The 27,527-nt window shown below is 28.1% G+C and overlaps 1 protein-coding gene across 1 annotated transcript in view; it reads left to right on the forward strand.

The window, feature by feature from the left end:
• LOC119600879 (carcinoembryonic antigen-related cell adhesion molecule 1) overlaps positions 1-27,527 on the forward strand; it is a gene marked incomplete at its 5' end in the record, with an annotated part of 210,303 nt that overhangs the window by 35,861 nt on the left and 146,915 nt on the right. Inside the window, one exon of the mRNA XM_037951445.1 lies at positions 15,243-15,365. Within this exon, the coding sequence (XP_037807373.1) occupies positions 15,243-15,365 (123 nt within the window). The remainder of the gene's footprint in view (positions 1-15,242; positions 15,366-27,527) is intronic.

A 27,527-nucleotide genomic window follows, 5' to 3' on the forward strand; every position in this document is an offset into this window, starting at 1 on the left:
CCGATCTGCCTGGATGCTGAAAAGACTAAAAAAGTAACTCTTGCTTGTTGCGTGCTTCATAACTATTTGATGGTCACAAACAGGAAAAAGTATGCACCGCCAAATGCATTTGATCATTATGATAGCAGCAGTACACTTGTTCCAGGCGATTGGCGCCGGGAAGAAACGATGGGCAAATCAATGTTTCCATTACAAAGAACTAGAACAGACGCACTTAATGCCAAAGATGTGCAAAATGAATTTACAACGTACTTCGTCGAAGAAGGTGAAATAGATTTCAATACAAACATATCAGTCGCCAATAAGAATTTATCAAGATATTTGTACAATACTTTCTATACTTTGTAAAATAATTTTGTATATTTAACTTGCATTACCTGGTGTTCATCGTCGTAATAAAATAAACGTAATCAATACTGTACATTTTTCTTTAATCAAGACTCTGTTTACTTTTGTTTCTAGGTTCTATATGATACAAAATTCAAAAATAGCAGTTGTTACGATAAATTACCAAAAAGTCCACTACTGTCATTTAATTAGGATTATACAGGAAAATAAAAAAGTACCAGTTGGAGAACGAAATGTACTAGAAAGGGTACTTTTATAGACTAGATTTCATCAGTAGCTAGTTAGTTAGTTTGAAAGGAGGATGTACATATATACATCAAATCCGAAGAAATACACCTAGGCCTCTATCGGGCCTGTTGTGCGCTCCTTAACCAGTGCCTCAGGTTTGAATCGAACCCACCACCTCCGGTCTACCAGACTAGAACACTAACCACTAACCTACCGGAGGCCATTTCATCAGTAAACTGAGAGTTTAATTTTGCGTTTCTATGTTCAATATTATAAAAGATTCAAAAAGTATCATTTCAAGAACAAAAAGTAGCAAAAATTTCACCAGTTGAATAACTAAAAAGGATCAAAACTACCAAACTACACTACTAAAAAATACTATAGAGGGTGGGTATTCTGCTTTTGTGCTTATGTTTGAAACACCCAAAAATATTGGTCCTACACACCTTAAAGTATACCAATCGGCTCAAAAACTTTCTGAGTCGATTAAGCTATGTTCGTCGGTCCGTCTGTGTGTCCATGTAAAACAGGCAAATCTTAGTTTTATATATGTACGTTTAAATGATACTGCTGCTTTTAGTAATGATCGGGCCTCATTTGACCCTTGTCAAAATACAAAGTCCCCTTCAGAAAATGACAAAGTTAAAAATTCACTTTAAAGATAAGTATCACGATGAAATTCTGCATAAATTACTTGAATGCCATCGTAAATCGCTCTACCAAAATTTATACTAATAGGACCATATTTACCTTTGTTCCCATCTTTCAGGAAATCACATTTTGGCAACAAATTGTTAAAATATTTTGGAATAAAAGTACCTTGGCAAGATTTTTTGCGTAGATTAGTTCATTTCCTTTTACAGTCATTTAAGCTTGTAGGAATGGCATCCCATAAGGAACGTCTTGTTTCAACATCCTGAATTAGCTTTAAGATGTTCTCATGTGACCAAGATGTCTTCACTTTTTTACGATAAGACTTCCGTTTACTTTTTTACACACCGGAGAAACTCCCGGCTATGTTCTGGAACACATGGTCAAGTGCTTCCCCGCCATCAAAATATTAACCTAAATAATTTTCACTGTCCATTCCTTTTTACCACTAGCACAAAATTGTTTAAGATACTTTTTCTTTATTTTATTAATTTTATTTTCTTGCACAAACACTTTGTTTACCTTTTTTATACGTTTTTTATCTGACAATGACGCGATTTTCAGATGTTAAAAAGTAGTACATCTGACAATATGAAATGAAATAGCAATGTCTGACAATGTTCTGGCAATAACATTGCCAGAACAACAAATGTTCTGACAATATTGTTATCAGGTAACAGCATGACAATGGTCTGACAATGCCTTCTCTAACAACATTGTCAGACAAAAATTGTAAGTTTACACGATTGCAAGACATTTTCTACAAATTTTTCTGGCAATATTGTTAGATCTGACAACCGTGTAGCCATAGTAAATAGTACGATTTTCTTTTATAAATCAGTTTGTAAAAACGGCTGCAAAACAGGTTAGTTAAACATCGTATATGTATATCATAATAAAGGCATCAGTTTCACTTCAAATTCGTTGAGAAATTTAAAATAGGTTGAAATTCAACTAAGTTACTTGATTCATTAATGTACGAAAGCCGTTTTTACCCTTATCTTAAGATTTTGAAGGTGTTTGGCAAATTTTATTTATATTTTATTAAATTATTGGAATAAAAACTTTTATTCGTTCGAATAATTTTAAAAATTTAATCGACTACTCGAATGAAAAAAATATTGTACATTTTTATTCGAATTATTTTAAACACGAATAGTTGACAACCCTAGTACATACCTCTCATTTACTGTAAAATTAGGTTTTTAGGAACTGAAGACATCATACTAAAGTCTTTCATATACATAGATTTATCAAATTTTAAATGTCTCACTTACAAAAATAATAGACATATTAAAAACAAAAAAAAATATGGACCTATGTCATTGAAGCTAAGGCTAAACAAACAAAATTAAAGTGAGCTCAATTGTACTGGCTAGTTGCACTACGGTCTGCTCTAGACTTGGAGTACAAAGTGCTTTTGTACAAAACCGATATGGCTATACGTGGAGTATATTTTAAAAATTATTTATTTTTCATAAATAAACTTTTATGTTCAATTTTATCTTAATTACGAAGTATTAAAGTAATTTATTTATAATCAAATAAAAGCCGATTTGAAATGATTATTATTTCCTTAATTTTCCAATATGGTTAAATACAAATTTTTTATAAAAAAAACATAACTATTTATTTTAACAATTAGACAAAGAATGAATTAAAATATGAAAAAATAACACTATGCGGCAAAAATAAATTCCTGGGAAGTGATACTATTTTTCTGAAAGGCGGATCCGAGTAGAACAAGAATCTCTTTTTGAGATTCCTCCAAAATCTTGAGATACGGGTAAAAAAACGGGTTTTCATATCTTTATGGGCAAACATGTTTTTGATTTTAGCTTTGCACATTTTTTAAAGTTTGGAGATGTTTTTTCAAAGTATTTTATATAGGAACCGTACTATTTATGAATTGATTATAAGCCTATGTTTATTTAAGAGTAAAACGCAACATTGATTTTAAAAATCCGTTAGCAATTGACGACGTTATTGATATTTTTCTTAATACAAAATTGTTCAAAAAATTATTTTCTGAAGGATGCTTTATATGGGGGATAGGGTTAAATAGAGTCCGATACTCATTATATTTGGTGGAAATATTTATGTTTATATAAAAGATATTTATGCTGAATTACATCGTGATATTAATATAATTAAGATAATTATGGAATTAAAGTCATTTTTTAAGGAGGATTTGTGTGGGAGCTAGGGTCAAATAAGGTCCGATCAATACAAAAATCGACATAAATGAATTTGCTGTAATCCTTAGTGATACTGCTGATTCTTTAAATAATACCGACTTATTTGACCCTAGTCCCCATACAAACCCTCCTTCAGAAAATGACTTGAATTCCATAATTATCCTTTTAATATCAATATCACGATGAAATTCTTTATAAATAACTTTTAAATAAACATAAATCTTCCCACAAAATTATATGAGGATCGGTTCACATTTAGTCCTATCCCCCATATAAAGCATCCTTCAGAAAATCAGTTTTTGAACAATTTTGTATTAAGAAAAATATTAATAATGTCGTCAATTGTTAACTGATTTTAAAAAACAAAGTTGCGTTTTTCTCATTAATATACATAGTTTTCTAATACATTAATAAATAGTACGGTTCCTATATAAAATACTTTGAAAAAACATCTCCAAACTTTAAAAACGGTGCAAAACTAAAATCAAAAACATGTTTGCCCATGAAATGCACACATATTTTTCTAGGTTACTGGGTTTCTAGGATTTAGAAAGCTTCTGCTTTCTAAATCCGTTCAAAAACTTAAAATCGGTTGAGATTCAACTAAGTTACTGCCTTTTAAGTGCTTAAAGATATGAAAACCCGTTTTTTACCCGAATCTCAAGATTTTGGAGGTGTTTGGGAAATTTCAAAAACATTTTCTTGTTCTAGTCGGATCCACCTTTCAGAAAAATAATATCACTTCCCAGGTATTTCGATTTTCGTTTATTTTGACTCACTGTGTAATTAATGAATTTGAAAATAGAAAAACAGGTAACTTGATTATAAAAATGAATTACAACATTCCCCCAGACTTAATATGGTCCAAACCTTGCTGGCATAGAATATTACCGTAGAAGGCCAACTCTCCCGAAAAAAACCTAACTCAGCCGTTTACTTATATTAGTTGCACAAAAATGTAGTGTTGGAAATAGTGTGTTTTTTAAGTTATATTTTTATTTTTTTAATCTGGTTAACATTATATTTCATTAATTTCAAATGTTTAGGACTTATTTAAATGTCCTTTGCGTCCTTTTCCTTTTACAATTTTTTCCTCTAAATTGTCAAAATTTGTTAAATGATACAAATTTTTTTTCTCTAAAATACATCCCTAAGAATACATTATAAAATAAACACCACTGCAAATAAATTCACCAACTTAACGTCAATAAATTATTCGTTATAAAAAATTCTTTGAAAATTTTTAAATATTAACAAATAAAAGAAACAACTGATCAATTCAATAAAATTGTTACCATTTTAATTTAATTCAGCATATAAGATAATAAATTATTAAATCGTGGAAACAACTTCAAATGGGATCAATCTATAAATATTGTATTGACTCATTTTTATCATAGAAATTATGTCACCATTCTGCCCAAAATTTCTTAAGAATATATATTTTATTTAATAGCGAACAATTTAAACTTAAATCTTAAAATTATTAACAAAATACAGTCCACAGAATATTATTAATGTGTATTAAAAAAAGAACATATTGACTTTGTATTCATCTCCATAAAATTTATATAAAAGGTGGACAACTAAGCAACTAAGCTACTTGCATGTGGTATCCATCTTTTGAATGTAATAATCCCTTCTTAAGCGCAATAAGTCTCCATTGTACCTGGTTCTTAAGTATATTTGACATAATTAAATGGTCTTTCACATTTAAAGAATTAACAAATTCTAACAAAGCTGGTGCATAAAGGAATCTGACATCGTTTTCACTTAGAAGATTTAACAAATTTTCAAAAAAGTCTTGGTGCATTAACCGAATTGCCCAATATGCTGCTGCAAATCTCCAATTAATACCACAGCTTTTACTTTGATTTTATGTGTACATTCATGGTTAAATACGGACATTAAGGCTTGTGTGTCCGATGTAGAGAGTGGACCGAAGGAAATTTACGCAGCTAAGGGAATATAGCGAAAATGTTAAGTGTTTGCATTTTAATCTATTTGTTGGTGTTGTTGCTTCCGAACATCCGAAAAATAGTTCAACGTTCTCTGGTGATATATAGTGGAGAGTTGGGTTTCTACCTTGTATTGGCTCATTTGTTCCGGAGCTGGAATGCTGTTCTAAATTGTTGTATGTATTAATTGGAAATTCAATAATATCAGTATCTTTATCAGTTTGTAGATTGGGTATGTTTTGCGATGATCGGCTTTTTATCTGATTTTGATGTCTTCTTATATTACCCCACTTACATTTAATAGCATACAGCATTTTTCCTTCAACATTTGTAATAGTGCCGAATTTGGTCGGTTCTAAGCACTATCAGTTAATTCGATTGCAGTTAACGAATATTTCGATTGCTAACTCTGTATTTTTAGAACAGAAAGTGGTTCTAATTACCGAATTTTCGGTTATAGGAAGTGTAATTGTTGTTTAAAAATACGGTACACCTAACTATTTAAAAAACTAATTCGGTTACAAATACCTAAACTATCAATATTACGGACCAATTAAAAACGTTTATATATTATTACATATTATATGATTTAATTTATTTATTTATTCTTTATAAAAATTTGAATATACATATATTCATTTTGGAATCGATCCTGCCCACTCCGTATGTGTATATTGGAATTAATTGCACCGAATTCAAAACCAGGCTTGCATAGGATCACAAAATTCTTCCACACATAATTCCGTTCGGCATAAAATTTTCTGGAAATAAAGTATTGTCATTTCTAATTCTAATTTGGTAGAGGGAAATGGTCTTTATGTACATACCTACATTTTCAAGTAAATTGTTTCCGATTGGCACACACTCTCAGTACTAAATATTTTTAAATCTTCAATGAAAATTTACCGTTTATTTTATGTAGTCAGTTGGGAATACCGAATAAAGCTTTAACATAATCAAGATAATAGAAATTTATAATTTTTAAGTTGGAAGCACCCAATTAAGCTTAAGTGTATCAAGGACAATAAATTTTTCTATACTGATTATAGAAATATGGGTACACAATAACTAATAACCTATTTTTAGCTTACCCAAACAAATTTTTGATTATAAGTACTGATGTTTCCGACTAGTGCGAAAAATTATAAGTGTTAATTTGGTCGTGATTGACAATACAATAAAATAATTGTTTAAAACGCTTAAATTGGTTATATCAACTAAATTAAGAGTTGTATGAAACTTGTTTCGATTACAGTTATGGTTTTTCAGTTCTTATTATGAAAAATTATTTAAATTTAGAGATTTTCGATGACAACAATTAATATTCTATTGCAGTTTATAACTATTTGTAATTGTAACTGATTTCCGACCGATCTGTTTTCTGTGTGTAGGTTTTATAACATTTAAAGATACTAAGCGATCTAATTCAGCTTAAACAGCTTCATGTTGGCCAAAAGGAATGTTATAAGGCTTGCAAAATTTTGGCTTAGCATCCCATTTCAATGTTATTTCGGCTTTAAATGTTGTACATTGACCAAGAGTTTGTGAAAAAATAGTATTATGGACACTAGTAATATGATTTATGGCATCTGACAAATGTTTTTAAGATGTCTTTGGAGTATCGATATTACATAAATTTATATCGTTACCAAGAGAAATTTTTATTTCAAATTTAACTTACGAAACCAATCTAACCCGAGAATATTAGTGTCCTTGTTATTGTGAACTACATAAAGAGGTAAATATTGAGAACAATTATTCCAAACAACATTGACCGTTATATACCCTTTCAAAGGAAGGGAACTACCACCATAAGTTCTTAAAATTTTTTCTGTTGGTATGCACTTTGATTGTCCTAAGTTGTCAAACCAATTAATGAACAAGTAGCAACCTGATTTGTTGACATTAAGAACCACTAATATTTTATCATCTTTTGACAAATTGGAATTATAAATTTCTAGTTGCGATGGCTCAAAAATTTCAGTAAAATCAATGGATTCGAAAGAATCATCTCCAAAAGACACCGAATTTACCTGATCATTACGCTTATAACGATATGTTTTAGTTGCGATTGATGTACCAGTGGAATTTGACTTAGTTTGACAAACACTGGAGATGTGACCTTGTTTTGAACAAATGGTGCAAACTGTTTTGTTTTTGTAATGAAAACAGTCTTTTCTTTGATGGGAAGTGCCACAGGCTGGACACGATTTGAAACTATTATCATTAAATCTTTTGAAAGGTACCTTTTTTTAAATGTTGGACGGCATAGACGGCATTTTCCTCCCCTTTGATTTCCAAACATGTGTTGATAGTTGATTCATATATGTTGGCTATAACTTCTTCCAAAGTCGGATTTGTTTTTTAAAGTACTGCAGAACGCACTTTATCGTGTGGAGTATGTATGACTAACATGTCGAATTTCATTATCCACATACGAGTGAGAACAGCCTTCTTTTTCGCAGTAAAATTGACATTCTTTTGACGCATCTTTAAGATCTGCAATACAATCTGCATACGTTTGATTTGGTAAAATTTTTGTTTTATAAAATTCAACTCTAGCAGCAAGGCTTTTAAAAAATTACGAAAAATTGGCACAGGCGATTGAGATTTTTCTGATACAAGCAGCCTTGATATTCTGTGATGATTATTGTCCATCAGTTGATTCAAAAATTGTTGATTTGTATGTTGAAGTAATTGTGATATTGCTTGAGCATCCATTGTACGTGGTTTCTTTCGCCAAATGAAATGATTTGGTAAAATTTTTGTCTTATAAAATTCAACTCTAGCAGCAAGGTTTTTGAAAAATTACGAAAAATTGGCACAGGCGATTGAGATTTTTCTGATACAAGCAGCCTTGATATTCTGTGATGATTTTTGTCCATCAGTTGATTCAAAAATTGTTGATTTGTATGTTGAAGTAATTGTGATATTGCTTGAGCATCCATTGTACGTGGTTTCTTTCGCCAAATGAAATGATTATTTCCTTATTTTCCAATAAGGTTAAATACGATTTTTTTATAAAAAACATATAACTATTATTTTAACAATTAGACAAAGAATGAATTAAAATATGAAAAAATAATTAATGAATTGAAAATAGAAAAACAGGTAAACAGGTATTATAAAAATGAATTACAACACGATTATTACATCGGCAGTGCTTATATGAAACTTAGTCGTGCCGATTTCTGGAGAGATAGTAATATATTTGACGTAGTTATGACATAAAAAGCCCAGAAAGTGATTCTGAGTCGATCGTTATACTTTAAGGTATACTTATAAGATATTTTGATGAAATTCAGCACATACGTCTCTTTTGGTCCAAGGACGAACTCTATTGAAAATGGTTGAACTCGGTTCATTATTTCACCTAGCCACCTAGCCCCAATAACAAATAAAAACTAGTATCACGATGAAATTCGGCACAAATAACTTTTATATAAACATAAATTCCACTAATAAATCTTTAAAGGATCGGTCCAATTTTTGCCCCAGCCCCCACAAAGATAAATCCAATAATTTTTTTAAGGACCGAACCAATTTCAGGTAGAGAGGAAAAAAGTTTTGAATTATTAAACTGGAGACTGGAGCTTATACTTGTATTTTTTTATCATTGTGTGTTACCGTTTTCAAATGGCATAAGATCAAAGTCAAAATTTCATATTTTTGTGTAAATTATTTATTTTTCGAAAGTAATATATATTTTTCACAAATGTCCAAAAATATACATACATACATATGTATATAAAATGATAGAGAATTAAAAAGAAGAAACTAACGCTTAAAACAGAAGTAAAATAAGTTAGCATTTTAAATATTATTGGTAAAAATTTTTTATTTAATCTTCAAAAATATGTATTTTTCCAAAAACTTAAACTTTCAACACCTAGTGCCAAAGGATATTTTAATGATAATAGTACCAATATGTTCCTTAAGATGTTCTCTGTCTAGAATTTTGCAACTGTCTGCGACCGTTTATAAATTTCGGAGCTATTGCCGGTAATATAAAAATAGTCTTTCAAACTAATCAAATTTGTACCAAGAATAAATAAAAATAAAAAGTTGACAAAAATACATTCTTATAATAATATTGATAAATTTTTACCTTGCATTTATAAAAATGGCAAATTCAGAATGGCGACTTGTGTTTGTTTAATACGTTTTTATAATTTTTTAATAGTTTAAACCATATAGTAGGCGAAACTGAAGGGGTTGTCAAACAAAAATTGTTATTCTCTTCACACAGACGAGTTCTGAGAGAATAAAACAACTTGAGAGAACTAAACGCACTCACAAAACATCAAATATTCTTCGCGAAATTGCGAGCATGTTAGCACTTAATAGTTTTTCTTATCACTTAAAGTTAATATTTATTATTTTGTGCCACACTTTTAAAGTATTTAAAACCCCGAAAATAATTAATATTTTACAAACGTTTTTAATTAAAACTGGAAAACGAAAAGTAGTAAATTTTCGTATTGAAAATGAATAAAGTATTTCACATAATATATATATGTGAAATATATTAACATAATATAATATGTTTTAAGATGAAATATCTTCTGAAAAAAATTAATTAACATATATTTTCATTCACTAGTATATGAAATCCCAGTAATAACATAAAAAAAAGTATCAAAAATACATTTATTATTTAGCACCTTTTCAACAACTGTGTTTATTTTTGTGCTTCTACTAATACGTTCTCACCAGTTAGGTTTTTGACAGGGGACTTAGGTCTTTGACAATCCCTTTCGCCTATATGCTGCTATATGGTTTAAACCATTAACAGTTTTTCTGAATGTACCCGACAGTCACAGTTTTTATATAAGTGACCATTTTGAAATTGTTTTTATTAGTATGTATTTAAAATTCACCTTTATATTTCCGATTAGCGCCTATTAACCCACAAAACATATTTACTTAAAATAGCTTAATTTAATAAACAAAAATTGAAGGCCGCCATAGTGGATCCGTCATTTTTAATATTTTAAAATCTAATTAAGATTTCTTAATATTATGCCCCGATATACGTTACCCAAATAGTGTTTTACTTTATTTGGTTATGTTTGATCCGCCATCATCAGCTTAGTTCATTGAATTTTGTAATCAGTGACCATGACCATTTAGTCAATTTTAAAAATGTTGAATGTTGTTGTAAAAATGTTGATTGGATCCGCCATTTTTATTTTTTTATTTTTTCTTACAAAATCTTAATTAGCGTCTCCGAAAACCTTATATGTGATGTTTATTTATTACGTAGATACACTGATCTACTATTTCGGCTATGTTTGATCCGCCATATTGTATTTAGATTTTTCAATTTTAAAATCTGAATTCGCATTTGTTATCAAAAATAAAAAATTTACAATGTGTGTTCATTAAATATTCCACCAAGTCAATTTTTAAAACTGTCGACCGCCATTTTGGATTCGTCATTTTGAATTTTAAATTTTTTCTTGCAAAATCTTATTCAGTGCCCCTGAAAACCTTTTTGCACATGGAACTAGTAAAAAACTAGTACTTTACTAGTACCAAAATCACCAGTACTAGTTCCCAACTGTAAACTTTCCTATACCATCTTAATGCTCAAATTAACATTGAGTCTGCTTGAAAAATTACTAGTACCATTAGTTCTGGACTTATACTAGTACACTTGGACCCAATTGGGTCCTTTAGGACCAGTTTATTACTAGTTCTAATGTTCACAAAAAGTCACCGTAATTGGTGATTTTGCTCCTTTGTAATCCTCCTGCTAGGTTCCAAGTAAAAATTACAACAAAATTGGTTTTTATATTGTTTTGTTTATAAAAAATCAATTCAAATAAAAAAATTTGTAATTTTGTATATTATATAAGTTTGAAGAAATTCTGGTTTCTATCTGCCCCACCAACGTTGATATCGTGGGTTATACATATAATGTCCACCAAATTGCATTCAGGTATTGCCTTGAATACATTTGCGATAAAATAAGTACATACATACATATGTACATATGACACTCATTGCTATTTTAAAATTTAAAAGACGTACTTACATGGGGCTCTGTATCCAACTATACCTAAACAGTCATTCACTATTTATCCTCTAATTTGAAAGGAAATGTTTGTAAATTTTAGGGTGATCGACTCGGTTTTTCAACCGGTTTTAAACTGTTTTTCTTTTGTTTTACCAGTGTCGGTTTTTTCTAAATGATTTTTCGAATATCGAATAACCCGGTTTTTTACTTTTTAAAAACCTGTTTCGAATACTTTTATTTGCTGTGTATTCAAAGATTACTTAAATTAAATTTTGAAGTAAATAATAATACAGCCCGTGTAAATTTTTAAAATATTGGAGTCGAGGAACTAGAGTATATTTTTCTAAAACACCTTTTATAAATTAATCAACAAATTTTATTTGTAAAATTTACTGGAATTTCTGTTGATAAAATTTTTTCAAACTTAAGATTATATTCCTATTACAATAATTAATTTGCGGCTAAAATATTATGGACGTGTTGGAATGCCTATAACTCTTTCATTTTTCTCGATTTTTAGCGCAAGTTTGAGTTCACAGCTACAGTAAATGGTTATTTCCTAAGAAAAATAAGTTATTTTTTTGAATTTGATGTCACATGCTAAAAAGGATAATATCCTGCGATATTCTTCGAAAACACTATTCTCATTTTTCATCAAAAATTATCAATATACGTCAAAATAAAATGTTTGGTGTAGTCATATCCATAAAAAGTCCAGCGGTTTAGTTTTGTATGTGAAAGGGATAACAATTGTCTAAACAGGGATTTTAGAATAAGCTCCGATTACATAGTCCCTTAAGTTTAACAGAATTGTTCCATTTTTTTTACATTAAAGAAATAATGTAAATTAGACCACTAGATCTAAAGTTATAATCGTTTAAACCAGTGGAGCTCAAACATATACTACCATAGACTAACCCCAGCATAAAATAATTGATGTCATACTTTACAAACGTCATCTTAATCACATCTAAAAATGCGATAACATATTTTTCACTTTTATAAACCAAATATTTCATTACAAATGAAACCCACTTAAAAGTGAGGAATGAGATGTAGAAAAGTCACTACAAATAACATATTCGAAGTACATCAAATTTGGGTGAAAGACTAATGAAATTTACATAAGAAATTTACATTGAAAGAATGTGGTTTATTTTTCCAAATATAGGATTTTTACTGCTTCTAATAATAAGATTAGATGTAGTTCAAAGTTGTCAAAAATTAAAAACATCCCTCCAATGACACGCTAATGTAAAATTCATAGGTTTTTCACCCGAATTTGAAGTACTTCGGGTTACTAGTTGTGATGAAAATACTACATCTTTTTCCACACTTTTTTTGCTTGGACATAGTGTTATTTGTGTTGGTAAAGCAGCAGCGAACAAAATTCAACAAAATGAAATCTCAATATTAAACTCCTGTAAACTGTTAAAAATCAGTTCGGGACATGTTTTATTAACCAAATTTAAACATAATTTTTTTTCAAATTAAAATAGATTTTGTTATTTATAATAAAAAACCGGATTTTTCTGAATTTGAAAAATGTCAACCGGTTTTTTCAAATGTCAACTATTCGAAAACTGGTTTTTGGAAAATGTCGAATAATCACCCTATTAAATTTCCTTTATTTTATGCAAAATGTTTTAGAATTATATTTTAATAATTCCAATAATTAATTTTTTCCAACACATGTCAAATAAAAATCGGTCTGCAAGTGGTGCTTCTTTAACTACTTCAAGTAATAGTATTTTTCCATAAAAACTCCAACCTCTTCTGTACTAGTGTCTGCTCACAGAAAAAAATGGAATTCAAAATCAAACAAGTATTTTTTTTACTAAAATAGGACCTATCACGAAATTCGTAAAATCAAGTACTCAAATTCGTAAATTCTTTATTGAAAAAATTTCAGGATTTTTCTTATTAAAATAATATACTATTTACGAAAAACATTAATAAATAATCGCAACATTTCCAAACAATTATTTTACTGAAACAATAACACAAGTTATTAGTATTTGTACTGAAATTCAAGCAAATATGTTATCTGAAACAGTTAAATTATTTATTGTATTTTGGCAATAATAATAAGAAAATTTTTTATTGAATCTATAAAAATTTTGTTAAAAAATATATACTAAATTTTAACAAAAATTTTACAAAAAATATTTAAAACTAAAAGTAGTAAAAAAATTACATATATACTTACAACATTTTTAAGAAAACGTTTCTAATTCTAGAAACTATTATTTTGTACTGTGAAAACTGAAACACTTATACATTAAATGTTATAAACCAAATAAGAATTATATCAATTCATTTTAGTACATTCCAAAACTGGTTTTATTGTTGTATTCCATGTGCTGACATAAAAATAAAACTCAAACAAAAACATTTATTGAATCAGTAAAAATATTTACTGAAAGTTAAATTTATTTCAATAAAGTGTTTGTTAGAAAATATTTTCCTTCTGTGTGAACATCAAACAAATTCGTTATAAACCCAAATAAAAATATTTATAAAAATCGAAATTAAATTTAAGCAAACGATTGTTAAGAAAAAAATTGTGCATATTTTTTTCTGTGCTGTACTAGTAATAGTACTAGTGGCTTTTAGACAATTATCGCTTAATTTCCTGCAGGGTAATAAAGCAAATCCAAAAAAAATATTTATTATACACACATTTATTATTATGTTTGTGCTGATGTTTGCAACACCCAAAAATATTGGTCCTACACACACCTTAAAGTATACCAATCGGCTCAGAATCACTTCCTGATGAAGCCATATGCGCACTCTACAGGTCGCAATTTTTGAGAGAATTTGACCCGACTGATATACTTAAAGATGGGTGGTAGGGCCAATATTTTTGGGCCTTCAGCACAAACGCATTATACCCTCCCCACTATAATGGTGTAGGGTATAAAATTCTAGATTTAACCATATGTACATATGTTATTGCACTATGAAGATATACATATGGGCAATTTCGTGACAAGTGACCCAACTCAAAAAATCGATTTGGATAAAACTTGCACCAAGGTAAGTACTATTGGATAGTAGGCCAGACACATTCAGACAGACATTTTCAGCTCTATCGGTCAAGAACTGCTGGACTTAGAGGTCAAAGTTGAACATTTTGGTCATACAGGGTTTTATTCAAATGAGTTTAACTTTTCATCTATTGGTCCTAGCAAAAGTTGTCCATGGGAGTTCAAATAGCTATTTCTACTATGTTTCCAAAAAAAATATATATATTTTTTTAATTTCATCCAAATCGGACACGAAATTGCCCATATGTATGTACATACATATGTTGTAATTGTTTTGTTATTAACCAAAATATTGGTTGACAGAGATGAGAAATTGAGAAGGGATGGGAAAAAATTAAACAAAAAAATAAGTTCTAGAAAAAAAATTTTAAAAAAATTAAATTAAATGAAATCCTTAATAATTTAAAAATTGTGTAAAACAATATAAAAAAGATAAATTAATTTTTCTTCGATTTTGAATATGGTGAAGGGGATTTAAGATTCGGCACAGCCGAATATTAGCTTTTAAGTGCAAATCTTTAGGAAATGAATATTTTTAATAAAATGTTAATGCTTTTTTACTATTTTGTAAGCCTTCAGTTTAATTTACAACCGAATTAAGGTTAGGTTAAGGATTCAATTTATCAATAGTTTATTAAACGTATTTTAAGCTATTAGAGGTTTATGAATACGATTGCCGTGAATTAGAAAACAATTAAAAATCTAATAAAATATTTTTAGGAATTAAGCTGTAAATAATTAAATACATACATATTTAAATTCCTACACATTTACTATATTTTAGGAACATCATCAACAGTAACGTACACTCCCATTACAGAACTGGATTATGGAACATTATTGTGCGTGGCAACAAATAAAATTGGAAAACAACGAATTCCTTGTATATTTCATATAATTGCGGCAGGTAAGAAACAATTGCTATATTTAAAAATAAACTAAGTAAAGAAATTATTTTCGTATAATAGTGCACGCACAATTCCTTTGTACCTAAACTATTATACGTATATAATATTTCAATAAATAAATTAATTTTAGAAAAAAAAATAAAATTATGAAAAAAATATTTTTTGAAAAACGACACAAAAATTATTTTTAAAAATGTTAAGGAATTAAAAGGTTTGTGATGCAAATTGCATCCAGTGCCTGTGTTCTGTAACTTTCGAATCGACAAAAAAAAATCGAAAAATATATAATCGTCTTGTTTAAAACAGGGCGAACACACGTAATTCAAATATATTTTGGGTAATTGTAATGTGTTTAGTTTAAAAATTATTTGAATCACGCAACTAAAAAGTGGAAGACTCTAAAGGTGTACACAATACGCGTTGAGGCGGCAACGCGTTTTACGCTTTTCAAACTTTTCGCGCTTTACAAGCTGCAAGTTACACACCACGCGTCATTTTGATCTTTCTTTTAATGTTTTTTAAGACTATTACTGTTTTAAAAATCTAAATTTTATGTTTTTGTTTATTTTTTAATAGTTTTCTTTAATTGTTGGTGAAATTTATTTCATTTAAGTTTATTAGAGTCCGACCGAACTCAAAATTTCGTTCGGTACCGAACACCGAACCCGAACTTCGGTAAATTTGAAAGTTCGGCCGAACCCGAACTTTGTTCGGTTTTCAAAGTTCGGTGAACACGAACTTTTTTTAAAATAAAATAATACTTTTTATTTTTGGTTTTTAAACGATTTATTGACAATGATATAATTATCTGTAAGAGCACGCTGAAAAAAACGTGGTTGTGGTAACCATGTTCTAAGAGCAACATATTATGATTAAAATTATGATTGTAGTCTAAACATATTATCGTTATTGTAACAATTTTAAAATATTATATGACGGTATTTAACGTCAAAATTTTTCATCATGATATTTTTGTATTTATCATAATATTGTTATACATGATATTATGATCCAATGTGACCAAAATTTCGTTTTAAATATGTATCGAAATCAAAATGAATTTTATCGAATCAGTAAAATTAGTTTTTAAAAAAATAAAAAATATATATACAATACTTAACACAATTCGCCAATTGTATGAAATTTTGGTTCATAAAAAAATTTAAGTATAATTTCATAAAAATACTAGTATTTTTAAGCCTGTTATGAACGTTAGTAATTTTCTAAAGCGAACATTATATGGAGGCCATGTCCAAATGTAAACCGATTTTGTCCATTTTGAATACCAATCAAACTGCAACAATAGTTTAGGTCCTATCGTTCTTTCAAGAGACTGACTGACTGACAGACATGTCTAGATCGTTTGAGAATAGGAACCTAGAAACTTTCGATGTTACAAATGAAATCAAAGATTTATAATCGAAACTAGATAATTCAAATTAAATGTTTCACTTTTCTTAGCTTTTTAATCAGTTTTTGGTTAACAGTTTTTCAAATCAGCCGAAAAAACGAACGGTTAAAACAGGATGTATGATAACTTCTGTAAACAGATTTTCAGCATTTTTAAAACTTTTTGATGATATAAAAATATGATAAAAAAACATTTTATAAAAAGTTCGGCGTTCGGTCAAAATTTCGCCGAACACCGAACATTGACCGAACCTCACTTTTTACCGAACTCCGAACCCGTACCCGAACGTTCGGTCGGACACTAAAGTTTATTATTATTCCACACAAAACAATACAACCCTGATCCGCTGCCGACGCGTCAAAAGATGAAAGTTGCTGAACTTTTTGCTGCAGACGCGTTACAAACTACAGTGTGTAACTTGTTAAATGAAAATATACTATTTCAACATTTTTTGACAGAAGTCTATAACGCGTGTTGTGTGCTTCCACCTTAATATTTCAATGTTTTTTTCTCGACTCGAAAGTTACAGAAAACGGGCAATTATTGAATGACTGAGACTTTTGAATCAATTGAGATGTTGAAACAAAAATAATTAGTTTGGGATAAATTAGGATATGGACAGATTTTACTTTAGATGACATAACGAATTTTATAATGTCTCAAATATCAGAGATGTAAATAAATCATAAATTTTTCGCGAATCATTCATGCACTGAATTAGCAAATATTGAAATAATTATTTTCACACAAAAAACTAATTGAATGAAATTTGAGCCAATTGAAATGAATTTGGAAAAAATGAATTGCAATTCATTTCCAATTCAAATGAATTTGTAGATTGAATTCAATTCGTTTCTAATTCAAATGAATTACATTTCCAATTCAATTGAATTGATTTTGAAGTACAGTTCTTTTCGCTTATAGTCACAACCCTTAATTGCACACAAATTGAGGACTATATCGCTAAAGTGATTATAAACCCAATTTTTTGTATATGCCACAATGTGCTTATAAAGAAAATCTTATATGTAACTAGATTTTTGTACCCGGAGTTGCCCGGGGTTTTAAGTGGTTTCATAATATATTCTGACGGGGGAATAATACTTAAGTATTCCCCCTTCAGAAAAACTAAAAAATCTGCTTTATGTCCATAGATCAATTTCTGAAATTTTTCAACATTCAGAAATATAAAAATGTTCAAAATTATAATTCTAATGCTATTTAGTTAGTTAAACTATAATATATATATTAAACTTAGAGAAAATTTCTTGACTTAAAGCATAAAGTGCTAAAGGTCTTATTATGAAGAAACTCCTTACAATTTATTTGTGACCTTATAATGCTATAAAAGAAATTTCTTTGAATTTGAACAATATTTATAAAAGGTACCAACACAGTACCAAAAATACTACCCATACCCTCTTTCTCCATTGAATTATTCAAATTTATGTATTTTGTTTAATATATTTTGTATCATTTCAGAAATCGAAGTTGTAGAACATTTATTAAGAAAATCACATCAGAGAGGAACCTTTCCCTCTTTTATATTGTTTTGTAAAAAAATTTTTTTAACGATTATGGAATAATATTAATAAAAAATGTGTATATATTTCTCAAATTTCATAAAAGTACAAAAAATATAGCAAAGGAACACATAATTAGACGTTTTTGCCTTTTGAGCTCATAAATATGTTAAATGTTCTTGTATCACACCAAAAATCGGCAAAACTTAGTTTTATATAAGTTTTAATGACACTGCTGATTTTTGTAATGATCGATCCTCATTTGATCACATCCCCCATATAAAGTCCCCTTCATAAAAGGACTTGATGGTTCAAATTCACTTATAAACACTAATATTACGGCGATATTCTACATAAATACTTTAATGTAGACGTAAATACCTTTACCAAAATTTATAAGGATAGGCCCATATTAACCACCTATCCCCATATAACATATAAATTGTTAAAATATTTCTGAATTAAGGCAAAAATTAATTTAAATGCTTTATGATTAAAAAATAACAAACATTTGTTACATAATCACTGGTGTAGGGCATCATATGGTCGGCCTTGGCCAACTATAAATTTTTACTTGTTTATTTATTTGTTTTATTTATTCATTGAAGTAGTTTGAATTGTCTGAAAATATGCATTTATTGAGTCCCTTTACGCAGCAAATACAGATTTCTCTTTTTTACCCATTTTCCCCCCTAAGGGTGGGATTCCAAATATATGTACATATGTCTGATAGTTTATAATATTTTGTCCCTTCTTAGTCCGAGTTCTAAAAAAATATAGCATTTAACACTCTCCAAGTATAGATCTAACTATGTTCCAAATTTGAAGAAAATCGGTCCAGCCGTTTAGGCGTGATTGACGAACAAACAAACGAACAGACTTATATAATATATATTTGGATTAATATTTTGTGAATATAAAAAATATAATTCATGTTTAATAAACATGAATTTTAAACATTGTTTATTAAAGAAATATTTTCATAAACTGATTACATTAAAAAAATATTGTTTACATTATTTACAAATAAGCGTGTTATAAGTAAAAGGAAGGGTCAGTTTTAAATCAATCCTCATTAAATTCTGAATGATTTTGTTTCTAAGCATAAACTTTTTATAGAAAGATTTTCGTTTCATAAAAGTATCTTATATCAGATTTCATAAAGTAATTTTCTAAAGGGGACCATATATGCGGGTAGGGTCAATTATGGACCGATCTACATAAAATTTGGTTAAAAGGTTTTTGCTTATAAGGTACTTACTTGAGTCGAATTTCATCGCTATACTCGGATTTTTAAGTCAGTAATGAGCGTTAAAGTAATTTTCTGAAGGGGATCTTATATGGGGGGTTGGGAAAATTAAGGGTCGATCCACATAAAATTATGGACCAATCCATATATAGATTTTGGCTTGCATGAAACTTATGTGTGTCGAAATTCATCGCTCTACTCTTATTATTAAGCCAGTAATGGGCATTACAGTCATTTTCCGAAGGGGACCTTATATGGGGGGTAGGGTCAATTATGAACCGATCCATATAAAATATTATAGAGAGATTTTGGCTAGAATGAAACTTATGTGTGTCGAATTTCATTGCTCTATTCGTATTATTAAGCCTGTAATGGACATTATAGTAATTTTTTGAAGGGGACCTTATATGGGGGTAGGGTCAATTATGGACCGATCCAAACATATATTTTGGTAGAGAAAATTTGGCTTGCATAAAACTTATGTGTGTCGAAATTCATCGCTCTACTCTTATTATTAAGCCAGTAATGGGCATTACAGTCATTTTCCGAAGGGGACCTTATATGGGGGGTAGGGTCAATTATAAACCAATCCATATAAAATTTAATAGAAAGATTTCGGCAAGCATGAAACTTATGTGTGTCGAATTTCATCGCTCTATTCGTATAAAAAGATGTGATATTTATTTAATTAGGTTTATCTGACAAGTGGAAGAAAAAGCACAGAAATTCAACAAATGATCATTTTAAAAAATGTTTGGAAAAAAGTGATTTTCGGACATAGGCTTTATATGGGAGTTATGACCGATTATTGTATTATCATCAGATGGGTCAGTAATATCGTAGTTGTACATTTGAAAGTTTTGTGAGTGTTTATATTATCAGGATTTGAGTTAATATATCCAAGTATTCAATATATACTTCGTATAGAAGCTATGCCTAATCATGGACCAATTTTAAAAAAAAGTAGGTTGTACTATTTTTGTGTATGTCAAAATTATTTGTTTTTAAATTTATGCTGATATAAGCATTTTTAAAAGATTTGTGTTAATTTTTGTTATATGTGTGTTATATTATTTTATATTTTTTTATTATATAACTATTTTCACTAGAATGTTATAAAATAGTCGAAATATTTGTCCGTTTTCAAAAACTTCTATGGACTAAATAATTTTAATTAATTAATTTTCAATAATATTGCAAATTTCATTATTGGAAATTTTTGTCACATCATGTCATACATTACGACTTGTACAAAAAAAGCAGAAAACGATTTTTTAGTTCTGAAAACTGACCAATTATAGAGCTATTGAAGCCCTATATAAAACTACAAGAATTTTTAAAAAATATGTATGTATATAAATACATATTGCATAATTTTTTTATTTCTTTAAAACGTACGACCATCACGATGGAAATGCCCATATATTTTTGAATTAAACAATACAAAAAATTAAGTCTAGAGATTATTTTTCTGAAGAACAACTAAAAATTATTCAAAAAATTATTTCTTGATTATAAAATCGAGTGATATTCAATGTAAACAAGGTCCTCTTCAGAAAATTTTATGAGGATTCAGAAAATTACGAGTATAGCAATGATGATATACTTAGCAACATAATTCTTCATTCCGAATTTAATAAGGATTGATCAATAACTGACCCTAGCCCCTATATAAGGTTTCCCTACAGGAATATGGCATTAACAAGTTTTATACAAAACAAAATCTATGTACAAAATTTTATGAGTATCGGTTCATAATTGGCGCATATAAGGCCCCCTTCAGAAAATTACGCTCACGGTTTAAAAATTGAACAAAAATATTTTGTTAAAAATAATATTTTGTTAGTACAAAAGAGCTCGGTCCACAATTGACTCAAGCCATATTCCAAATATCACCCTGATGTTCCTTTTACGGCATACGGTTTGATGGTGGGTATATGAGATTCGACACAGCCGAATATAGTATTCTCACTTGTTACTTTTCATTTATGTTTTACTAATGAATGAATTAAAGAAATAAAAATCGAATTACACTGTTTATACCCTACACCACTATAGTGGGGAGGGTATTATACGTTTGTGATGATGTTTGTAACACACAAAAATATTGGTCCTGCACCCACCTTAAAGTATACCGATCGATTCAGAATCATTTTTGAGTCGATTTAGACATGTCCGTCCGTCAGTCCGGCTGGCTGGCTGTCCATGTAAACATTGTGCGCAAGGTACAGGCCGCAATTTTCAAGATAATTTGATGAAATTTGGACCAAGCATGTTTTTTGGCACAGGGACGAAGCCTATTGAAAATGGTTGAAATCGGACAATTATTTCACTTAGCCCCCATACAACTGTACCTCCCGATTTGGACTTTTTATGCCATAATTACGTGAAATATACTATTATCTCTCTAAAAATTGGCACAAATAAGTTTTATATAAGTATAAATGACACTGCAGATTTTCGTAATGATCGGTCCTTATTTGACCCTAGACACCAACCCCCCCCCCCCCCAAAAAAAAAAGGTCTTAAACGTCTAAAATTGACTTGTAACCATTTGTATCGCAATGAAACGCAACAAAACTAACTGTTATTTAGAAATATATCCTTTTCCCAAATTTAATGAGGATCGGCCCATGTTTGACCTATACTCCTATATGAAGCCTCATTTAGAAAATTTGTAAAATTCAACATAAAAGATTCGTTATGAAAAATAAAAATTTTTAAAATGTACTCATGGTGTAGGGTATTATATGGTCGGCCATGCCCGACTAAACTTTCCTACTTGTTTTAATTTAAATTTAAAAAAAGTACGTAAAACAATAACACCAATGTTATGTTTATGTATTTAAAAGTTTGCTGATGCTATTGCACTGCATTTATGAACAGTAGTATGGAAGTGGGGAGGCAGATGAAAATTTGCCTCCCCATTTATTTTCAGTGAAGAAGAAAATATTTTTTTGAAATTGTGGGAAGAAAATATTTTTTGTAAAATTGCAAACTTGCAGAATTGGAAGAAATTACTTTTAGTGAAAATTGACACCAATATATTTATTTTGTATAATACATACATATGTATGTAGTTATGTTAAAAGTCCATACAAAAAACGTTTAACAGGTAGACAATTATTTGCGATTTTAATTTTTAGCATGGAGACAATGTTTACATATGTAACCTAAATTAAGATTTTCTCAATTTGAAATATTAAAGAGAAATTACTAATTCTTTGGAGATGAATTGGAAAGACAAAGCATTTTTTTATTTTTAATTTGTAAGCATTAATTATGAGGAAAAAAATTGTTATGCATTTAACCAATGTATATATATTTTTGGTATGTTTACGTGAAAAATAACCTTGAGTAAGACTGTTGACATTAATTAATGAAGATACATATATTTTGTGATGTTGAGTATGGTCATGATTTATTTTGAATACTCTAATAACAAATTAATGGGAGTATTCTTTTCTATTTACATTAAACATTTTTCTTCTCTAGAATACTTTTAAAATTATAGTATATGGCTCAATATTTACATATCAAAAATATCAATTTTAAATATTAAAGAAAAATACTCTTTTTGTTAATTATTCTATTGCTACTGAATCACTAATATTTCTACTTTATTTTGCAATCAATACTCTATATACACACATACATATGTACATATTTGTTTGTACTCTACGATACATAGTTTTGTTAAAATTTAGAAATTACAGATTTATTTCTTATTATATAAATTTCCCTATTCCGTGACCCTATATAATTCTTGAATAAACATATTCCCAGTATTTATTAAAAAAAATAATAAACATTTTCACAATAATAATTTCTATACAATATTAACAATATAAACCAAAAATGTTAAATATGTACTTGACAGAGAAAATTATACGATTTACAAAGACTGATTTTTCTTATTAGTTTTAAGCAATTACTTAGATAATTGCTGAGTAAAAACAATGACTTAAAATGCTAATGAGTGAGTCTATTTTTGTAATAAACATTTTTACTGGAAAAATTGAAAAATTACTTTCAAACATTAAAAAGTATTAAAGTTCGTCTGTCATTTTTTGTATTTTTTTTAATAAACTAAATTGTTATCAATATTATTTCTTCTTTACATTTAAGATTTTATATTATCAATGGATTTGTTTCATTATTCTGATGGATTTGTTTCATTTAGTATGTTTATCAAAATATTTCGAATAATTTCACTTATATGCAGGAAAAAAACATAGTAAACCAAAAATTTTATATTATAAAATTCGATCTACGACAAATCTTGTTATAACTTTATTAAAAAATCTAACCAACATTTATGTCTTAAAGAAACTAATTTATTAATATTTCTATGTTTCGCTTATTGCAAACATTTTAATAAATTGCAAAAATGAGTAAAAACTTACTTCTTTTTTGAATTATAAAAGATCTCTAGATATATTACTTGTTTTTTTAACGTGTTAAGGTAATTCTTTATTCAATACTATAATAAAATATTGGTAAAAAGTAGCTTTAACATTTTATTCAAATATTCGATTAATCGAGAAAAAATTTTCGAATTATTCTTTAATCTAAATAAAAAAATTTTATTCGTTCGAAGAAAAAATATTTTTACTCTATTAATCGAATAATTTTTATTTGAATGACAACCCTAATACATATGCTTGAGATCATTGTGATCATAGAAAACAACTTTTTACAAACAATTTTTAAATCTTACTAAATTTAAAGTTTTTAAATGTATAGAACTTTTGATTCAGTTACTACATATGTATATTCATAATCTATTTATAGTTGCTTTGTAGATCTTGCGCAGTTAATTTGTGTATAGTATAATTTATTCCAATCTTTAATTAAAAATAAGTGAGACATATTTCTAGTATTTACTAAAAGAATAAAAATATCTTATACAATAAGTTTTTGCAATATTAACAATTAAAGGAAAATTAAAATACAACATATATGAAATATGTAGAAAACAAAAATAAAAAGTTTTGTAAGACAATTTTAACCATTTTTGAACAAATATAAATACATATCGTTTTTACATCACTTTTTGTTATATTGCTCAAATATATTTTTTGTTGAAGAAAATAAGTGCTAACTTTAATTATTTAGCAATTGATAATTTTTAATATGTCCGGAAAACCTCGAACCTGTCAAATGCAAATATCTTAAAATTAAGTTAATGGTTTTGAACCTTACTCTCTTTTAATGAAACTTATGATCCTTTAAAATTCAGGAAAAATAATTATTTATATGAATTTTTATTAAATACAAATATATTGGCGATATAATTAAACAAAATTTTAAAAATGATCTAAGAAAACGGAAATGCAACCTAAACATATTTGAACATTTATTTCTAATTCCAAAATTTTTTGGAAAAATAAAAAATAAAGAGATTTTACAATGAATTTTAAATTGCAGTGTAAGCTAAATTTAATTTTCTCATACGTTTTTTAAATATTAACATTTACATACATATGTTTTTGTACATTTTTATGTCGCGTTCATCACTTTAGTGTAATTTAAAACATCTTAATATTAAAAAAAAAATAAAAACAATCTGGGAATTTAACCTTGAACACATCAGAAAGCAGTTTTCATTTCATATTTTTTTTTTTTTTGTTAGAGTTGGGGGTAGTGCACTAAAATATTGAGTACAGTAAACATTTCACTAGCACTAAATATTATTTTAAAAACATTAGTGCTAGTTAAAAATTAGTGCACTGAATATCTTATATTTTAATTTTCTACCATAAAAAGTAAAATCGTCATAATAATTCTATAAAATGTGAACGTATTGTTAATTTTTTAGGTCAATAAAATATTTTTCTTTAGGTCTTTTGTTAATTTTTTAATATTGCTGCATTATTTTATAAAATTTAATATTTTTTATTACTCCTATATATTAAAATAACAATTTTTAGATATTTTAGTAGTGGTACGACTAAATTTGGACATTTCTTAAGCGATTTATTATACTATATTCCTATAAGAATTTATCAATGTTTGACTTAGCATGAAATCTATCGTATCTTTGATTTTATATTAGATAATCAATGGATTTGGACCTAGAAAAAATTTTATTGGGGTATAAATCTATATATTATAACAAAATAATCTGGGTTTTTAGTAATTTTGTATTGATAAACAAAAACTACATTACGGAAACCTCATCTATTTGGGGAGTACTGTATGAATTTTATTTAGAATTGTATAATATTGATTCTTAAATCTAACATTAAGTACCATCTTAGAAACCGTAAGTATGGGGACTTCACCATATACCACTATTACATGCTAAAATCTTTATTTTCTATCTCATATTTTAAATGCTTTATTTTATGAATAAAATACAGTAGGCGTATTTGGATTTGGATAGTTATTCTTTATTTGGGATCTAAATATATAAAAGTGGATGTATTAGCTGAAAAATATTGCTTTTGTTGACTTTAGATGATAATAACCACCTCTATTTGTAAATTTTAATTACGTCTAACGTCTGAAGCGAATTTAATGAAATTATGATGAAAAATTAGTACTTTTTTCTAAGTCAATGAATATTATTTATTCTAAGGAAATATTTTTTCGTTATGCTTTGTCAATTTAGCTAATCAAAAGCTAATGTTTGAAGAGTTTAAATCGTGTTTTAAAGGAGGAAAAGAGGATGATTCAGAAATTTCAAGTATTAATATTTTTGTACCTTTATGAAATTAGAAATTTTAGAAATACTTATTCACCATTTATGTCTAAACAATTTATAATTTTTTTTACCTTTTGTTAGATTTTTGTTACTTTATAGTGTTTTTTGTTTGAATTGTTCAAAAATCAAATAAATTTAATTTATAAGTTAATAAAATTATAAAAACTTTATTTGTAAGTTAATAAAATTATAAAAACTTTATTTGTGAAGTTCTTTTCAAACGTAATTTGTATAATTTTATGCAATTACAAAGTTATATATTTTGAACGTATATTTTAATTTCGACATATTAATTACAGGGGTAAAAAGTAAAGTCAATGGGCCATAATCATAGTCATTAAAAAAGTATACTTTAAGTATCATTTATTAAAATGTATACTTTTCAGCTACTATAGACGAGAAAAAGCCTACTTTTTCGGCTAAAGTCAGTTGTATACTTAAAACAAACTGAAGTTGTTTTTAACAAAGTTAACATCGCTGTTTGTCATTTATCAAAAGTTACAAAATCAAAACAAACGTTGTATGAATAATGTTATTTTTTATAAATTATGGCAAAAGTGTTGAAAAATAATTGAAGAGATGTACAAATGAGTACAATGAAAATTATTTTGGTTTTATCGAATATTTTGTGCGAAGAAAGAAAGCCTAAGTTTGCCCATTTGAGCTGGACGCTGATGAGTTTTTTTGCGATATAGGCTTCATAAAATAACGACGCACTTTTTAATAAGTTTATTTTTCTTTAAAATGTTAAAATAACAATTTATATTTTGTTTATTTCTTGGTTCTTTTATTGCATCAGCTGTGCAGAGATGCCACTTATACAGTATTTATACCAGTTTGTATGCAAAATATCAAACATGTTACTAACTGCCGGTCCACACTAGGAAACTTTTTTTGGGACACTTTTGATTTTGCGTGAGAGAGAAAGAGAAAGAGTATCATTCATCTCTCTCGCGGTACGGAGTTTCTTGTACTCGGAAACTTGTTTTGTTTTGTTATTCTACTCATTCGTACAACAACAAATCAATGCAATTAATACGTAGCTTCTGAAACAAAAGTTTCTATGTGTGGAGATTAAGGAAACTTCAAAAGAGAATTAAGAAAAAGTTTCTCAACAAATGTTTCCTAGTGTGGACCAGGTCTTTCGTGCCTGTTGTTTTAAATTAAAGAAAATTTGATTTATTTTTCACTAGATTTTTGTACCCGGCGTTGCCCGGGGCTTAAAGTGGTTTCATAATATTATACTTAAGTATTCCCCCGTCAGAAAAA

This window comes from Lucilia sericata, unplaced genomic scaffold, assembly GCF_015586225.1.
Source record: "Lucilia sericata isolate MDLA Ls3-8-SP2 unplaced genomic scaffold, ASM1558622v1 Contig000125F_arrow, whole genome shotgun sequence".
Lineage (NCBI taxonomy): Eukaryota > Metazoa > Arthropoda > Insecta > Diptera > Calliphoridae > Lucilia > Lucilia sericata.